We start from the raw sequence: 19,300 nt of genomic DNA, 5'->3' as shown, positions 1-19,300 counted from the left end.
ACATTGAACAATCATACTTCGGCCTACGCATGAGCTGAGGTTAAAACCCCCCCAAAAAGGAAGAAAAGATTGAACAGCCAGGATTTTGTTGTGGTTGCACTCACTGCACCTCTTCCTTCATCACTTGATTACTGATCAGTCTGTCAGTTGTCTTTTGTCAGCAAACAATCAAACACATTCTCAGGAGAAGTAGGAGGAAGGCAAAACAAACACAACCCGCTCATCAGATATGGTGAGATATGACAGCTACAAATCTATTACCGCAGATATTTGCAGGTTATGCTTTTGATATCTCTTGGCAGTTGTGTTTAAAGACCATTTGTTAAAAAGAGGAATCCATAATGATATTTAACCTGTCCACTGTTGGCAAGTTCATCCACTGACAGGCTGCTGTCCAGACAGAGTCCCAGGCCAAAGTCACAAACACAGCACGTCCCGTCGTTTTTCACCAGGATGTTGGAGCTCTTCAGGTCTCGGTGGACTATCGGCACCTAGGAGAATAACAGACACTTGATCGTCCAAATGAATAAAAATAATAAGCATGAAAGCAGAGATCAAAATGGTAAAGAGATAATACGATGTATGTAGCCTGAGTTACAGGATGTTGATCTGTTGACTTTTCCCCTAGTGTCACCAGGCATTAAGCATTGTGTCCTGTGTCTTTTAGAAAACCTTAATCTAGCTGTAATTTGATGCTGAGAAAGTCCCTCTTGGCTTTACATTTGACATTTTTACTTAATTCTAAGAGTGCTACAGGTTTGGGCTGCTGTGAGGACCTCCCTTCATCTCACTCCCTGCATGTTATTCACTGTTATTTGCTCCCTCCTGTACTTTGTATTTTTTTTCTGTTTGTTTAAAGGGAGTTCTTCCTGTCAGAGATTATGAGTTTTTTTTGTACCGTGTAGGATCTGTACTTTCTACACTGCATAAACTAAATTTAACTGAACTGAATTAATGCCATCGTCTCACTATAACAATTCGATGTATCCAGTTAATATTTGCTAAAAACTTGATGGACAGCAGTACTCATAACAGGTGAAGAAAGGCTGAAGTGTTTTTATTGGAACAAGTGTCATCTGAATGCTGCTAACGTGGCTAATAGCAGTCACATGGATGGATTGCTGCCCTACTGCTAAATATGACTTGTGATCTTTAACCTTAGGGCTTCCACAGGGGAGGCGATCACTGTGGAGGTGGGCAACACCCCGTGCCAGAGAGCTGCTGAACACCTGCAGCTCCTGCCAGCTGATCACGTGATGTGTCAGGTACTCCTAGAAGACAGAGATGTGACAGTGTATTAGCATTTTGAGAAGTTACAAACTAAAGTAATACCACTTTCATATTCCGGACACTTGTGCACTCACCTGTAGGTTTCCTTTGGGGTGGAAGGCCGTGATCAGCCAGTACTGTTTCTCCACCTTCCGCTCCTCAGCTGTCAGGAAGTGGAGGATATTCTCATGTCGGAGGTCTGTGTTGGAGAAAATGTCCTTCTCGTTCTTCCAGGAGGCGTACTCTTCGTAGGGGAAGATCTTTACAGCTACTGTTTCAAACTGATTCCACGTAGTCTGCTTCAATTTAGCCTTGTATACCTGAGCAAAGCGACCCTTTCCCACCTGGGACACAAGCAAAAGTTAAGATTAGAGTTTGAAGCAGCACAGCTCCACATATGTATCAAATATGTTTGCATACCAGCAGATCCAGCTCTATAGGCAGCGGCTCTGTGTTGTGGTTCAGACTGTTGGCATGAGTCGAGCTGCTGTCGGACTTATCGTCATCTGTCATGATGGCGCAGGCGTCACTGCAGTCCAGCCCACCGGCTATTGGCTTACGCTTAAAGTTAAAGCTGCTCTCCCATTGGCGGTTGGGACGCCTCTGCCGATGGATTCTGCACCAGTAGAACATTCCAAAAAACGCGATCACCATCACCAGCAGGGGCAGCATGCTCACCAGAACTGCAGATATCAAAGAGTGGTTGGACTCCAGTGGATCTGGAGTTGGATCCACAGCTGGGGAGAGAAGATGAAAAACATGAAAAAAGTGTGAGCATGAGATGCGTAAGCTAATGAGTCCCAACTGAGAAAGAAGACGCACAACGATAACATAAGGTTGTGTGACATCAGAAATGGAAATGTATCGAGATAGTAGCAGAACGCAAAAATTCCCCATGTAAGAGCTAAACTGCTCGTGGGTGGACTTTGAACTGAATCATGAAAGTCAGCTATGAGGATACGTTAAGAATATTGTTAAAAAATGACTCACCATCATTTGCTGTCATGTTATTAAAACAAAAAAAAATTCTCCCTGCTGCACAAAACGCCTTCAGGTTTGCTCAGAGTTTTCCTTAGCTATCTGAAGCTAAGGTGGGAAGATGTAGATATTTTTGAAACCGCCAACGTGAGTCAGAGCTCTGTTAAAGAATGAGCATAATAGTCTTCTCGGGACTGTCATGAAGCTATTAATGCAAAGTCAGTTTTTCAGTAGACTGTTTTATGATGCTGATGTGATTCTAGTTGGTATTGTTGATTTGGTGAGATGCATTAACAACCTACAGTGATCAGTGGATTCTGGAAAAGTAACTTTTGCATTTGAACAGCTTGTACTTACAGCTCGTGTTAGTTTCACACAACTTTTTCGGCACCTATTACTAATTAGTAGATCTTTCTTTAAAATGAAGCCGGGGTCGACCTTTGCTGAAAAGGACACGCAGGCTAGTTTCTGTGCTCTGTGCGGTGGATGCAACAGCAGCACACGTCAGTTTCCTCCCACTGCCACCACACTGAGGACACCACAGGGAAATCATTCTTAAACCCTGCACTATAAAAACATCATTGTGTTCCCCACTCCACAGACAGCTTGAAATCTTTTACTGTCCATCATAACAAGAAGTTTGAACCTTTTGGTTTCTGATCTTTTCAGGGACCTAACTGTGCAGTCAGAAGGTTCACAGTTTGAGCAGGCTTTATAGCTTTGTGAGCTATAGCATTAACTCCATCCACTGACTCTGACTGCCAGCTGGGACAGAATGGCAGCCAAGCCTCGGAGCTCCAGCGGCAGTGAAAGAACAGTCAAACGCTTGTCTGTCTTGCGTTGGCCTGGCCTGGACTGATCTGCTCTAGCCGGGCACCTTTTCAAAGAGTGTCTCACTCATAGTCCCAAGGGAACATTACCCTCCTGAGCAAAGCTGCCACATTGGCGAGCTGAAGGAGGTCAGGCCAAGGACTGACCATTGAAGAAAATGCTCCACCCTACATCTACTTTGCAGTAAGATTTTCCACTTACAGTACATGTATTAGTGAGCACTATAGAGGCTCAAAGTATACAAAGCAAACATCAGCATATAGAGCAAAAATAAAAACTTCGAGCTTTGATACTCTGTGAATTCTTCTGTATATCATAGACTGAATGTAATCACTGACTATGTATAAAATGTAGACTCAGCCACACATGACTGAATCTAACTGTTGTGAAGTCTGCTCAGTGTTTTGTCTGACAACCAAGATTTCGAAGATACTGCATGTCCATCTAAGCATAAACTTTATTGCCCTTTTAGGCTCTACTGGGGACCATCATTTACACACAGAACGCACTGTTGTGTTCAGTAATACTTGAAACTGGGTAATAAACATCAGGAAAGTATGTACTGAGGTCATAGAACAAGGGAGCTGAAACTTCTGTTAAACCAGACACTAACTGACTACCCCTACTGGCCATGAATAAGAATGGTTCCACATCTGGAAAGCAGAGAACTGTTGTCCATTTAAATACAGTTAAATGCACTATGCAATGGCCTTTTTAGCAAGCTACCTAGCTACAACTATTGTTTATTACAATCCAAATTCCAAAAAAGTTGGGATGCTGTATAAATGTAAATAGAAAGAAAATGCAATTATTTGAAAACATTTATTCACATATCAAATGTTCAAAATGAGAAAATTAACCATTTTTTTTTACTAATGTCTCAAAAAAGTTAGGAATTGCCCATGTTGACCACTCTGTAGCATCCCGTCTTGTTTAAACGGTTACAGCAGATGGCTGCACCTCACTGAGCCTGGTTCTGCTGGAAGTTTCTTCAAAGTATGTTTTTTTTCCCTCACTGTCGCCAAGTTGTCTGATTCTTGGGGTTTCCTCTATCTCTATAAAGTGCCCTGAAGTGACTGGCATTGTGATTTTGTGACATATAAATAGAAATGTATTGAATTGAACCAGTTGCTGGACTTTTGAGCATTTAGTGATGTCTATGGGTTCTAGACTTTAGGCTCCAAACATTTTCCATTCAAGTTTCTTTAAATTTATGTTATGAATGTTGAAACTCTAAAAATGCTAGCCTTAAGGAGTTTATGTAATTTTTTGTAATTAACTGAATTAAAGCCAAGTGCACAAAGCCACTTCAATCACACATTAATAGTTTGACCTAAGAGCCACTGTGGTGGTGCACAAAGGCAAAACTACACTGTTCCAAAAAATAGCAATGTCAAAGTACTTTACTGTGTAGTTTACAGTTGTGTACTGTTTTTCTAGAATATCATTACATTTACATAAGTAGACTGTGATCTGACACGTCAAATGTAAAATAACATAACATCACTGTAAATGTAATAAAACACAATTTACTTGTTTGTTAAATATATTTTGTTGTACATATGCATATTTAGATCGTAAAAATACATCCAGGAATGTCTCCCATCATGCCTTGGGACATGTGCTGCTGTTTAGATGTTCTTGTTCTATTGTTTATGGTTACGTTACTTTTAACTGTTATCTTGAATGTTGTGTTTACGCCGTGGTGCAGCGTCACTGACAGTTGTTGTTTTGTAGAGAGAGTGCTGTACCATGAGTGACTTCTGTTGTGCTGTTGTTGATCCTTGAGGCACATTGTAGCACAGCAAGTGTTTTAATAAGGAGCTCCCCCTACCAGCTTGGGGTTAAATAACAAGCTCAATCTCTCTCTGTGAGCTTCTTTGTTAAGGTTTCTCTGCATGCCACAGTGTAAAACATTGCACGGACACGCTGTGCTAATTATATATTTTGAAAAAGAAATGTAGAGGTAGGAATTGCAATTAATATAAATAACATGACGCTAAGCATCGGCCAATGAATGTGAACTAACAAGGTCGCGGGTAACGCTGCGACCAGAGGAAAAAACCCTAATATGAAGGTATTTTACTGCATTTTACAGTAATGTTCTGTTCTTCTAGAATATCATTAAAGTTACGTAAATAGACTTTGACTTCACATTTTGAATGTAAAATGTTAAATCACTGTAATGTAATACAACATGATTGTCATGATTATTAAATGTATCTGTCTGTACATATGCATATTTAGATTGTTAAAATACATTCACAAATGTATCATGATCTCACAAATATCTGTCCGTTATTTGAAAGATTGAACTGTTGAATTCAAATGTAATGCTATGGAAAAGTATATAACATGATCCCTATAAGCTTGTGTTACATCACATAAGTATTATTATCGCTGCTAGTTAGGCCGTTCGTGGCTCAAGAGTTGGCAGTTCGCCTTCTGATCAGAAGGTTGCCGGTTCGCGCCCCGGCTCGGACACTCTCCGTCGTTGTGTCCGTGGTCAAGACTCTTCACCTACCGCCTACTAGTGATGGCCAAAGGGGCCGATGGTGCGATATGGCAGCCTCGCCTCTGTCCCAGGGCATGCAATCAATTATTATTTAAACCAACTGTTAACTGTATATTTCTGTACATTTACGTATTATGATTCATATTTCCACATTCATTCACCTTGTTTATAGGTAATTTCATCGTTTGATTGCGTAAAAATGTTCCTAATTTAATGTCTAAAAGCACTTGGAAAAGGCAGAATCCCATGTCAAATTAGCTCAACAAACTCTATTTTCATTACTGAAAATAACCGTATTTTTATGGGACAGTTATTTTCTGTTATTTTACGGTCATATTTTGGCGCCCCAGCTGCCGGAATATTACCGTTTTTTTTAAGATGTTTTTTTTCCTATTTATAGATGATTTCATTGTTTAATCACATTAACATGTTCCTGATTTAATGTTTAGCGGCACTTGAAAAAGGCGAGATCCCATGTCAAATTAGCGCAACTAATTGTATTTTCATTACTGGAAATAACCGTATTTTTATGGGACAGTTATTTTCTGTTATTTCACGGTCATATTTTGGCGCCCCAGCTGCCGGAAGATTACCGTTGTTTTACGATGTTTTTTGTAACAGTGTATAAAACACTTGTCTTTGTCCCAAGCATTGAAGAGGGAACTTGCCAAAGAAGACAAAGACAATAATAATGCTACAAAAATGCAAGCTTGCCATCTGTGAACCTGTAGTTAGTCTTAACGAGCTCACTTTGTTAGCTACAGATAGTAGATTTAGGACTGGCTACAGCTGTCTGCTGGAATGTCTGGTTTGGTTTCAGTTCAGTTCAGACAGACACTGATCTGATAGCCTACACTTCTGTATTTTGTCAGCTTTAGAGCTGCATAAACACACATATTATTTGTGATGTCGCCTAGCAAAAATGAAACCATTACATTAGATAAAAATGTAAGACTGTATTTGTCATGTCAACGCTCACTCTGATCTTTGTGACTTACGAACTGCTGGGCCCACATCACAGAGCGTCATTAACTGTCCGATTTAAACTGCCTGATGTGCTTTCTCTTCAGCAAAGTAAAAGAGGAACGAGTATTGTGTTCATTTTTGTGGTTGTGAGCATGTAGGTGTGTATTTGTGTATGTGGGCATACAGCACTAAAACTTTTTGAGATCACTTCGGGCAAAACCGCAGATGCAGTGAATCAAAAATACCCAACACAAGCTCATGCAGTGGTTTTTTTTTAGGCTTGAGACAACTTCAAAAGACCAGTAGTAAAGTTAGTTGCAAAATAAGCCAACCAGCCAGTCAGAATTGGCATTTCTACTCAAATTCCTAGTGTCTGTACATGTGTGTATGCTTTAAGGGTTTTAAGACTGCTTAGAGGTTTTTGGGGTTTTAAGTTTATTTCCTTGTTGTCTTGCAGCCATGTTTGGAGTGTGTAAGGGTGTGTGTTTCAGGTAGAAACAGCCAATCACGCAGTGCCAAGACAAACTGGCAATTACAATCATGTTGCCTTTTCCAATCAGGATGCCAAAGTGTTCTCAGGCGGCGTTTAAAGAGGTTTGACACATAATTTGGCCAAATGCAGGCATCCCTGCCTGCGGCCTGTAATTACTCACATCATCAGTGTGTATTCATGTGTCAGGAAGTGAATTCTGGGATTACTGAACCTGCCATCTCTGAATCACACGTTTAATGCTTTGACCAATTGCTAATTACTTACTTGCTTACTACGCTTAGTGAAGTTACGAGCTGGATTTTAAAGAGGAACTATTTTCACTGGAAAAAAGACAGAGCCAGACATGATTTCATGTTTAAAACAGGTGATGGGTGGATAGATGGCAGCCATTATAAACAGAGTGTAAGCATAAGCACACTTCCAACAGGGCTTCCACTGTGCCAGATTGTTTACTGTGCCAGCAAAACACTTTAAATATCAGTATTCATCCTGATTTGTTTGAACATTTCCATTCATAGCCCCTGATTTTGGTAATTATCTGGTCACGTAATGGAAAGCTGAGGGTTCAGATTTAAAAGTAAATGTGGTGTAAATTCTCCTCACCGCTCTCTGAAAGAAAGCTCCCAGCTTTGCCTGTTCCTAATGCATTTGCTGAACCAAGCATAACACAGGTATGGAGCCTATAACAGGTATCGAGTGAGGGATGATGTAATGTTTAACAAGTGATAGCTTTATGATGTCTAGACAAGGGAGTTTTGGCCGGAAACTGATAAGAGAGTGCTCCAGTAGGTTTATGATTGATACTGTAGCACCAGTGTTGGGGAGTAACTGAATACATGTACCGGTGTGACGTATTTAAAATACAAAATATGAGTAACCGTATAATAATAATGAACACTTTTATTGATCCCCGTGGGGAAATTCTTCGCTGCATTTAACCCATTCACTCAGTGAAGCAGTGGGCAGCCACCAGTGCAGCGCCGGGGGAGAAGCGTGTGGGGATGGTGCCTTGCTCAAGGGTACCTCAGGGTAGCCGTTCAGGGGATTCGAACCCCTGACCTTCCTAACATGGGGCAACCGCTTTACCTACTGAGCTATCCCTGCCCGCTGTATGCCATTACAGTTAATGCTTAAATAGGTGATAATTAGAATACAGTTGCTTTGTTGAAATTAATGGATTACATGGTGGTTTTTTCATATGTTAGGCTATCCCCTCTCTCATGTTGGCATTTCCACTCATTGCTGGAAACCGTAACAAAACACGAAATAAGAGGCTCTAATGTAAGCGTCCTGTCAAATGTTGGTGGAGTCAGCTACACAATGGACCCGGAGCCAGCACAACAGAACCACCAGTGCACGGAAAGGAATACATTTCTTACTTGGAAATTCTGACACTACTTCTTATTTAAAGAAGTAAGGGATGGACGAAATCTGACCGTGCAATGCAAACCAAGCTGCTCTCAGCGTCAAACAATTCCACCTCCAACCGAAAGAAACATAAGGAAGTAAGTTCTTTTTTAAAATCTAGCGTTAGCCTACTGCAACTACCTTGTTTTAGGTAGTTACCCACTTAACTGCCAACCATTTTCGCATCTTTTAATTCCAGGACTAGGTTTACAATGCTCAGCGTTGCTGTTTTGCTCTACCTCATTAGGCAGAGTTTGTCTGGGTCAGCATTAAGCCACAATATCTGTGTTATGTCATTATATCATACGAAAATCTATTTTCATTATTGTTTGGTTGAGTGCTTTGTAACATTAAGTTTTTTGTTATTATTAAAGAGTTGATGCTATTATGTGAATAATGAGTATATATATATATATGTTGTGTTAAAATGTCAAAAGGTAAGATGCTAGTTACAAATCCTTATGAAATGCTTATTAACAAAGTATTATTCTGTCTTATTTAACCCTTGTGTGGTGTTCGTATTTTTGTTACTCAGCCAGTGTTCATGGGTCTGGTGGACCCGCTAGAGTTTTGGCTTTCCAAATTAACACTATCAAACAATTTTATGTTAAATTACTCAACAGATGTTTACTTCATCCCAATTACAAGCCATATGAACAGCAAACATGATTATTTTTTTCCCTTTACCTTTGTTAGATCACATTTATGAATTAATGTGCTTCTCGTTTTTTTTTTTTTTTTTTAAATAAAATGTTATAAAAAAAATAAATCAGTTATAATCAAGTGGAGTGAGTGGAAAGACACAACACATTTACACGTGAAGCAATATGTTTCACAACTAAATGGGATCAGCCGCTCATCAATGGTGATATTAGGCCCAGGGTTGTAAAACGGGGAGGTGGTGCACACACTTATCCCACACTGTCTTGATGGCAGCTAGCTTGTCTCTCTGCCGTTGAGCTGGTCTGTTGTCTCGGTTATCAAAACGAATAATCCTGGAAATTTTGTGGAAGTTTTCCAGAGACATTGATGCATGGAAAGGTTCGTGCCGGTTTCTGCATCCCACAGGGATTCTGTGGATTCCCCTTTGGACCTGAAAACTCCTGCAAGGATGAGAACCCCAAAGTAGGCCTTTGGGATTCTTAGATGAATTTGGTCCATCTCCTTCCACCTCTCTCCAAAAACACACCTTCCTTCTAGATTACTGCAATCCAGAATAATTTTCTGGATGGAATCTGGGATGAAAAGCTCAAATGAAGACTTGATGTCCTGCACATGAGTAACTGTCAGCCGTGTTGGCCCTGGCTTATCACAGTAACAGCTCTGCAGGGTGGCTCATTTCTTGGGCAAGAAGACCATTCAATTTCACCAGTTATTGACATCCATATTTCTTCACTTGCTGTCTGGTGGGCTTTTTTTGGTCCTGGAGCTGTCTGCTGATGGGGTACTCGTCTTCGTTTTGTTACTAAATGATGCTCAACCTCCTCTTCTTCAAAGTCACTGTCAGACTCTGAATTTTCAGAAATGTGAAATATTCTGAAACCTCTTTGTCAACATCATCATCCGAAGCCCCTCTCTCTTCCAAAATCAATTGGATGGCCCTCGCAGCAGATAATCTTTTGCCATCTTGATCAGTTGTGATAAAGAACCACACTGGCAAAGTCTTATTTATAGTATTATGCCCCTAATTTGCAGGTGGGACAGGGTATGAGAAAATAAAATTTGGATCCCTCAAGAAAGAGGGTAAAATGTGCGGGAATGTAAGAGCAGACGGTGTTGATAGTTGAATTTTCAACAATGTTGCAACTTTGTGCGGGAGCAGGAGGGGAAGAAAACACTATCAGCAGCACCAGAAAGGAGGAAGACAGAGTGTGGGAACACAGGACCTACACTTTCAACACTTTTATTAGACCTGGGTCCAGTGGACCCGAACACCTTGTATGTAATGTAAATGCGTGGGGGGGAGGTACAGTATGAGGTCATTGAAAATTAGTTCGGATTTATGTTCTTCACAGAAAATAAGCCAAAGCCAATGAATTTCAGGTTGAAAAAATAATTAATTGTTTAATTTTTCTTTTGAAAAAAACTGAAAACGGGTCTCACAGACCCGAACACCATACAAGGGTTAAAGGGTTAACTTTAAAGCCAGTGGGAGCAGGGACGCTCCGTTTTGCGTAACTATTTTTAAATCCCGGTAGCACTGCAACCACATGAGCTAGCGCAATAATTTTTTTGCATATGAAACCAAGCCATTAGCTTGTCCTAGGTCATGGTTTCCTTCCACATATAGCTTTGCAAAAATTGCATAAAAAGCGCTTGCAGCAACAAAAACATAATATTCCAGAAACACACTTTGCCGATCTGATCAGCTGTTCATAACACTTCCTACGTTGGAATCCGGTCGTTAAGTCTGACGTCACTAGCCGTGTCTGGGCCTAAACTCCGCTGCAGGTCCATATATCAAACGATCACTATGGCATTACTGAGAGTAATGAGAACGCTGATCATTTTATTATCATCTTTAATAAAATGATCAGCGTTCTGCTCTACCAGGTGTAACAATTGAGTTTAACATCCAGGCATCCATGAAAAGGGAATTTATGACATTTAACAGAGTTAGAAGTTAGCAGGAAGTTAGGTCGCTAGCTTCTATCTAAATACAATATAGCATGTCCTGACTGCGGGGTTTTGGAAACAAATTAAAATGTACAGCTCTGTTATCACTTCCGACATAAATGAAGACAGAAAACTAAACAGCAGTGACGTTTGTAGGGTTACTGAAGTTTGGCTAGCTGGTATATAATGATGTGCTACATGACTGCTAGTGACACAGCTAAGTTAGCATAATATAAACAAGCTAACTTTTTTTCCACTCGATAAAAGTTAACGTGAATGTTCTCGGTGGTCAGGAACAAATGTAATCGGATGGCAGGATGCTGTAAAAGGACCAAACTTCAGCCAGGAGAACAACTGAGATAATCCATCCACAATACGAGGTTAGTCATTCATATACTGCTGCATGGGCTGGGCTGTAGTTACATTCTAAGGTTTTAAAAACTGAGCTTATATAAATGATTAGCGATAATAAAAGCCGAGGGAGGTCAACAGTGATCACCGACTGTTTTAGGAGCTTTTTGAGATTAAATAGAAAATACAAAACATTAAACATGTTAACAACACAAAAGCCATATTAAACGCAGACTACTTTAGGACCGGAAGTAGGATTCGTCACGTCATCACTTAACAACCGGATAGGGCTTTGGAGTTGACGTCACGCCGCAATGCATTGTTGGAGCGCGGCACCATTTTCGGGGTCTACGAATCAAAACAAACACACTGTGTTGGAACGACGATTACAAGATGCTTAAAAGCAACTCAGAAGAGAATGGACTGTATAGAGACCGATTTCGTTCAGAGGTGAAGCAGCAGTACTTGCAAAAAATAGTGTGCATTGGAAATGTGGACCCGTATGAAATACGGCCGTGGAGTAGAAACCCTGAAGACCAACCGCTATTGACGTAGCCTGACATATTTTCGTACCTTATCTGTGGAATCAGCGCGTACAAGTCGTCATTTAAACAAAGGTAAGTCAGCTCGAGTACTGCGTGTGAAATGCGTTTGATTTCCCTGCAAACATTCACATTAGTGCAGCATAAATTCATTCATGAGGGGAAATTACAGTGAGAACATGTGGAGACTGTTAGGTGGATAACATAGTGAGTTCAGTGCATTGATGTGACATTGTCCTGAAGGATTTAGTTATTCTTTATGTTAAAGAAATTGCAATGATTTATTCATATTTATTATAAATAATTCTAATTATACATCTTGCTTCCATATTTGTATCTTGTGTCACTAAAAATACATTTTATTTTAGTTTTATACATTGATTAATGACCTGCAGAATCTCCTTATCATATTAAGTGATTCATAATTGTCACTTTATTTTCGTCAGCGCTACGTCAGCGCGAACTATCACATGTCCGCCATTACCCGTCCGAAACCGGAAGTGACGTCATTTTCACGGAAATGTAGTTTTTTTTTTTTTAACCTCCAGGGCCGATACAAGCATATACTAGTGTTATTTACTAGTAGTGTTACTACTAGTGTTTTTAAAGGTTGTGTTTGACTTTATTACTTTCTGTGTCGTTTCTTATGGAACGCCAGGACTGCCATAATGAATTAATTAAATACACCATTAAATAATTAATTAAATGTGGCAATAATTAATTAAAATTGGAATTAATTAATTAAATAAATAGTTATGACACATGTAATTAATTAATTATTGACACATTTAATTAATTATTTATGTATTTCACATTTTAATTAATTATTGACACATTTAATTAATTAATTATTGACACATTTAATTAATTATTTATGTATTTCACATTTTAATTAATTATTGACACATTTAATTAATTATTGACACATTTAATTAATTATTTAATGATATATTTATTTATTTCATTTTGGCAGTCCTGGCGCCTGGCTCTCGTCATGAAATAATTTTATCTGTCAGCCTCACCCATCAAACTCAGGGGGCGGGGTTAACGCTGCCCATGCAGCTTCTCTAACATTTGATTGGTTGCCGTGCAAAGTAAGTCAAAACAGGTCGATCCTAGATAATCGATTGCTTGTGTAGACTTGGGGCAGCCAGTTATCCCAGAATGCAGATCAAATCACAGGCAGCAATGGTGGTGGTGTAGTTTTAAAATACCCCGTTTTTCTGTCACCAGCTACACTTTTAACAGTGTTTTAGCCGCGAATGTCGCGCCGTATGTCTGGTCAGGTTGTCAACATAGAACATGCTTGCAAAAGTGCTCAGATGTTTTCAGAGATTTCACTAGCTCTGCTAACAGTTAGCATGCAGAGTGCACCGAGGGGGTACATTAACCGGTTTGTTTACATATTCCACTCTCCGTGTTCCACATGTTGCATTCGCAGATTCTCATTTTCACCGAACGATCGTCTCTTTCCGCCTGGTCTTGTGTCTCTGTGCTTCTGTAACATAAAGAACGAGCTGACATTTTTCTCACGAAACCAGCGATCAGCTCAGCAGACCCTCAGTTTACCTGCATGCATCCTCCTCCTCATCTGTCAGCTGTTTAACACCTGCTGCTAATTCAAGAAACACGCCTAGTTACCTGGTGATAGTCACAGTTTAACTGGGCAGCCGGTGCTCGATATAACGCAATGTCAGCGCATTTTTCTGCACAAGATAAGTAAATATAGTATTTTCCCCGAGCGCAGAGCTGCTGGAGCTTGTTTCCTTACAGAGCACTTTATAGGCGAGCCAGCTTTATCAGCGGCTGATGTCCAATCACCGGCACACAGCTTTCAAACCTCAGCTGAGTTTTAGCTCTCAGTGGTTAAACGCTGGACTTCATTCACTCAGGTTCTGTCTGTCGGGTCACGTTTACTTCGCTGTTTTATTTACAACTGAGCAAATCGGTTTGGCTGAGGTTAAAGTTACGTTTCATAACTGCATAGTTTCACAGACGTTTAATGGTTCACTGGCACATGTGTTAGACTGAACTATCATCTAAATATCATCTGTTTTTTAATAGTTATTCAACTGTATTCTAAGCACCAGCTGTCTGTTAGAATGTGATTTTTTTTCTCTCTCTGTTGGCAGACGTATAAAAATGCGCAGGAAAATCTGACGTGCATGGCGAACTTCACCGACGATATTTAGGGAGGAATAAACACACATCAAACATAAATGAACCATTTGCCTGTCTCCATAATTGAGAGCATTTTCTCTTCTTATGTCAACTCTCTCTCTCTCTTTTTTTTTTTTTTTTTTTTTTGCTTTTTCGGTCATGTTATGTTTACCTGTCAAAGGCTTGTTACAAACTATGAAACACATTGTGCAGACTTCTGGATGTTAGAAGAAAACTAATACTGCTCATGAATGAGACTAAAGGCAGGAAGGTGTCCTTTAAAACTAAACATGTTAATAGGACCTCCCTGTTTATATCATAGTTTAAGATATAGCACGTGTATTTCAGTAATAGCCTGCTGAGGCCACTATACGTGCTGGCCTCATATCAAATGTGAAGGCAGACTGAGTCTATGTTTGACGTTTGTTTATATCTAATCTTCCTTTTCAAACATTTAAACAGCAGCGAGTCTGCAGCTGAGGGAATACAAATTCAAATTGTCGGAACAGGTTTGCTCGTTTCTTGGATTCATTTGGTGATTTATTAAATGTATAACTGTTATTCTAATCTGCTGCTGAGTCTCTTACACTTTTCTTTATGCTGTATATTTTCACGTCTCTGGAATAGTTGGCAGTTAGATAGTCAGCTGTGAAACTTTGTGTTAACTCATGGAGCTGAGGATATCGTGGATATGCTGACCTCGCTGCGTGGTGTACAGAGCGAGGTCAGCATGATTAATATTCACAATAAAAATATTAGCCGAACATCATGAAGTCTGTATGTGTTTCATAGTGTCGAACAACCTTTGTACAGTTAAAGCCAGCAGTTACTACATGACGGAAACACCAACGTTATCTCTTTTATGTGTTTATACACAGGTCACGCTGATTACTGAACAAAAACCCAAAGATCAGATGTTAAACAGATTTATTTGCTCTCTCTCCTCCTTAAACATGTTTTTAATGTTAGTTATAATTCAGAATTGGCGACTGAAACACGTAGGACACATAAGAACATCAGGAAATAAAACACCGATAAATATAACCTCAGTAAAAGAAGTCAGCGGGGGTTACTACAGCTGTGTACCGGGGCCTGCGCTTTGTCGGTGGGATTGCTTGCGAGGCGAGCGGGTCTATCCCACGCTTTGCCGTGAGACTGGGACGACATCTCCGAAATCATCGAAACACTTTTGCAAAGAGGCTGTATCTTGACAAACCGACCAGACACATGAAGATTAAACCACTACATTCTCGGCTAAAAAAATATTAAAACGGTATTTGGTAACACACAAACAGGGTTTTTCAAAGCTCAGTTCTGTTAGCTTCCACATGCCGGTTGTTGTGTGCTAGAAACAATGGCCACCAGGCCAAAGCAATGGTTTTGACTCGATCAGCGTTAACCCCGCCCCCTGAGTTTGATGGGTGAGGCTGACAGATAAAATTATTTCATGATGAGAGCCAGGCGCCAAGACTGCCAAAATGAAATAAATAAATATATCATTAAATAATTAATTAAATGTGTCAATAATTAATTAAATGTGTCAATAATTAATTAAAATGTGAAATACATAAATAATTAATTAAATATGTCAATAATTAATTAATTAAATGTGTCAATAATTAATTAAAACGTGAAATACATAAATAATTAATTAAATGTGTCAATAATTAATTAATTACATATATCATAACTATTTATTTAATTAATTAATTCCAATTTTAATTAATTATTGCCACATTTAATTAATTATTTAATGGTGTATTTAATTAATTCATTATGGCAGTCCTGGCGTTCCATAGTTTCTGGGATGCTTAGAAGTCAAATTGCACTGCTGGAAGTAGTTTATTTTGATGCAAATGCTGTTTTTTTGCAAATTTGCATTATAATATTTATTTTCGTTTTTTCTGCAGTATATAAAAATTGGTGTATTTCAAAAATAAAACTATGAAGGCACTCAAAATAAATTTCCTGTGGTGGGAAACTATTTTGTGCAACTTTTTTGTATTTACAGTTTTGAGGGATAAGCCTCTTAAATTTCTCTAACTAGAAATATATGTTAAAAAGACAAAACTATTTTCAATTTTTTTGTAGTTTATTTCACTTTTTTGCAATTTATGTAATTACTATGCACTTAATGCATACATATTATTAAAATTTGGGCTATAGTGGTTGTATTGATGTATAGCAACTTGAAATGCTCCCAAAAATGGCACTACAACATGTAAAAATATAATATAAGCTCTGGCAGACTTGGTTCTATGGTAGGTCTTAAAGGGTTAAAAAGAAAATATGGTTGATATCCTGAAATGATACAATGTCATTAGTCAAATATTTATAACACATTATAATATAGCTGAAGGCAGATAAAGGCCAAAAGAGAACAACATTTCCAGCTGTATGCAATATTTATCAGATTAAAAATACTCAATATTACAATACACTTGCATTGTGTTATAAGGGTGGGCCATTTATATGGATACACCGCAATAAAATGGGAATGGTTGGTGATATTAAAGTCCTGTTTGTGGCACATTAGTATATGTGAGGGGGCAAACTCCTCAAGATTGGTGGTGACCATGGTGGCCATTTAGAAGTCGGCCATCTTGGATACAACTTTTGTTTTTTCAATAGGAAGAGGGCCATGTGACACATCAAACTTATTGGTAATGTCACAAGAAAAACAATGGTGTGCTTGGTTTCAACGTAACTTTATTCTTTCATGAGTTATTTACAAGTTTCTGACCACTTATAAAATGTGTTTATTGTGCTGCCCATTGTGTTGGATTGTCAGTGCAACCCTCTTCTCCCACTCTTCACACAGGAGAAATGCCAGCACAGGCATCCAGTATCCGTAGTTTCAGGTGCTGCACATTTCGTATCTTCACACCATAGACAATTGCCTTCAGATGATCTCAAAGATAAAAGTCTAAGGGGGTCAGATTGGGAGACCTTGTGGGCCATTCAACTGGCCGACGAAGACCAATCCACTTTCCAGGAAACTGTTTATCTAGGAATGCTCGGACCTGGCATCCATAATGTGGCGGTGCACCATCTTGCTGGAAAAACTCAGGGAATGTGCCAGCTTCAGTGCATAAAGAGGGAAACACATCATCATGTAGCAATTTCAAATATCCAGTGGCCTTGAGGTTTCCATTGATGAAGAATGGACCCACTATCGTTGTACCGATAGTGGGTCCATTAGTTGTACCGACTAATGCCACTCTCCAGTGACATGCAGCGAGTTCTACGCTGTGGGCTCTTGCTGAATGAAGCTAGGACAGCCACTGATGTTTCTTAATTAGTGACAGTTTTCTTGCGTCCACATTTTGGCAAATCCAAAACTGAACCAGTTTCACGAAACTTAGCAAGCAGTTTGCTAACTGTAGCATGGGAGATGGGTGGTCTCGTAGGGTGTCTTGCATTGAAATCTGCTGCAATGACCCGGTTACTGCGTTCACCAGATATCAACACAATTTCGATCCGCTCCTCACGTGTTAACCTCTTCGACATGCCAATGGCTGTGAACAAAGAGAAACTTGTAAATAACTCATGAAAGAATAAAGTTACGTTGAAACCACACCATTGTTTTTCTTGTGACATTACCAATAAGTTTGATGTGTCACATGGCCCTCTTCCTATTGAAAAAACAAAAGTTGTATCCAAGATGGCCGACTTCTAAATGCCCACCATGGTCATCACCCATCTTGAGGAGTTTGCCCCCTCACATATATTAATGTGCCACAAACAGGACTTTAATATCAACAACCATTCCCATTTTATTACGGTGTATCCATATAAATGGCTCAGCCTGTACAGTGATAATTTGTCTTTTGATATGGACGTCTGCTTCCTCAACAGAATAAAACAAACAAACCAAAAAAAGAAGTAACTGTAGCTTTGGCGTTAGAGTCACATGTCCATTTAATAAATAAATATTCACGTCAGAATATTTGATTTGAGACTTAAACTGTTGGTGGAGTCTGAATCCTCCCAAATGTGTAAAAATAACCTGGCTTTATCCAGGCTGGTATCATATTATGTGTGTGTGTGATTGTGGCCATGCTTCACCAGCCGCAGACAGGCTGGTAACACCAACTAAAACCGAGTATCATACTTACTATTTACTTGTTATGGTAACAGCAGGCTCCAAAGCTCAGACTACACCATAAACATGGTTCATATCTCTTTAGCTCCAACATCCCCTTCCTCCAACTTGCTCTGTTTCCATCTCATCTTCCCATCTCAGTGTCTGTTCTGGCTACCATTCTTTTAGTCTCACACTGTCCTTCCCATTTCCTTCTTTTTATGGGTCTAAGAGTTGGCCTGCTTGAGTCATTTCTCTATAAAGCGCTCTGCTGTGTAACTGAATGACTGATGTACTCACTGATGACAAGCCAAGATTCCATAGTTAAGGAGGAAGGATTTAAAAAAGTACATCTTGGAAAAAAGGTCAGTTTTATATGTCGTCTTCTCTTTCCTTTTTTTTCAAGCTGGATAAAGAAGCCGTTGTAATTATCATTATTTTTTCCATTTCCCACTGTTATCTATTGTTATTCGTTGTCATCAAAATAGAGACCTCACTGGCACCAAAAATCCCCTCTCCATGTCATGAGGAAATAGCGTTTATCATGAGCGATGCCAAAATAAAGGAAGAGATTACTTGGAAGAGACCAGGCGACATCTGTGCAAAAATATACCGTAAGTAAAAAAATCAATTGATTGTAGCTTCACAAGAACACAGCTGTGAATACAGCATAAAAAATAGCACGTTATTATGGCAAGGCAGTATTTACTATCCTCGCCTCTCACTCAAAAGAATCCACAAGCGTCAAAACACATGTGCAGCTGATACTGACTGGAGGGCGGCGTTAGTCCGTGCCGAATCGTTTTTACAAGGCTCCTAATTAAAAGCAACTGTCACTTCAGATAAAGAAGTTCAGCCTTGTCAGGGTGCAAGGGATCATCTCTGACCACTTTTTATGCTCTTGACACAGTGACTGAGAAAATGCAGGGAGTCAAAATGAGGATTCAAAAGTGAGATTTGGTACGATTTGCAATAGCTTTGGGCCAATTCCTGAAACAACTGATGCGTTTTTTTTGTTGTTGTTGTTGTTTTTTTACCAGGCTACTACAGGTCAATAAAATGCACCAGACATAAGGCTATTGTTTTCT

General features: G+C 39.4%; 1 protein-coding gene across 2 annotated transcripts in view; it reads right to left on the bottom strand.

The window, feature by feature from the left end:
- tgfbr2b (transforming growth factor beta receptor 2b) overlaps positions 1-19,300 on the bottom strand; it is a 47,601-nt gene that overhangs the window by 10,893 nt on the left and 17,408 nt on the right. For both annotated transcript variants that reach the window (XM_080896238.1, XM_080896239.1), the window contains 4 exons: positions 1,690-2,006; positions 1,365-1,613; positions 1,158-1,271; positions 354-491 (listed from right to left, as the gene is read on the bottom strand). In XM_080896238.1, the coding sequence (XP_080752364.1) occupies positions 354-491; positions 1,158-1,271; positions 1,365-1,613; positions 1,690-2,006 (818 nt within the window). The remainder of the gene's footprint in view (positions 1-353; positions 492-1,157; positions 1,272-1,364; positions 1,614-1,689; positions 2,007-19,300) is intronic.

This window comes from Rhamphochromis sp. 'chilingali' (assembly GCF_963969265.1).
Source record: "Rhamphochromis sp. 'chilingali' genome assembly, chromosome: 11".
Taxonomy (NCBI): Eukaryota; Metazoa; Chordata; class Actinopteri; order Cichliformes; family Cichlidae; genus Rhamphochromis; species Rhamphochromis sp. 'chilingali'.
This window is presented reverse-complemented; position numbering and strand designations above follow the sequence as displayed.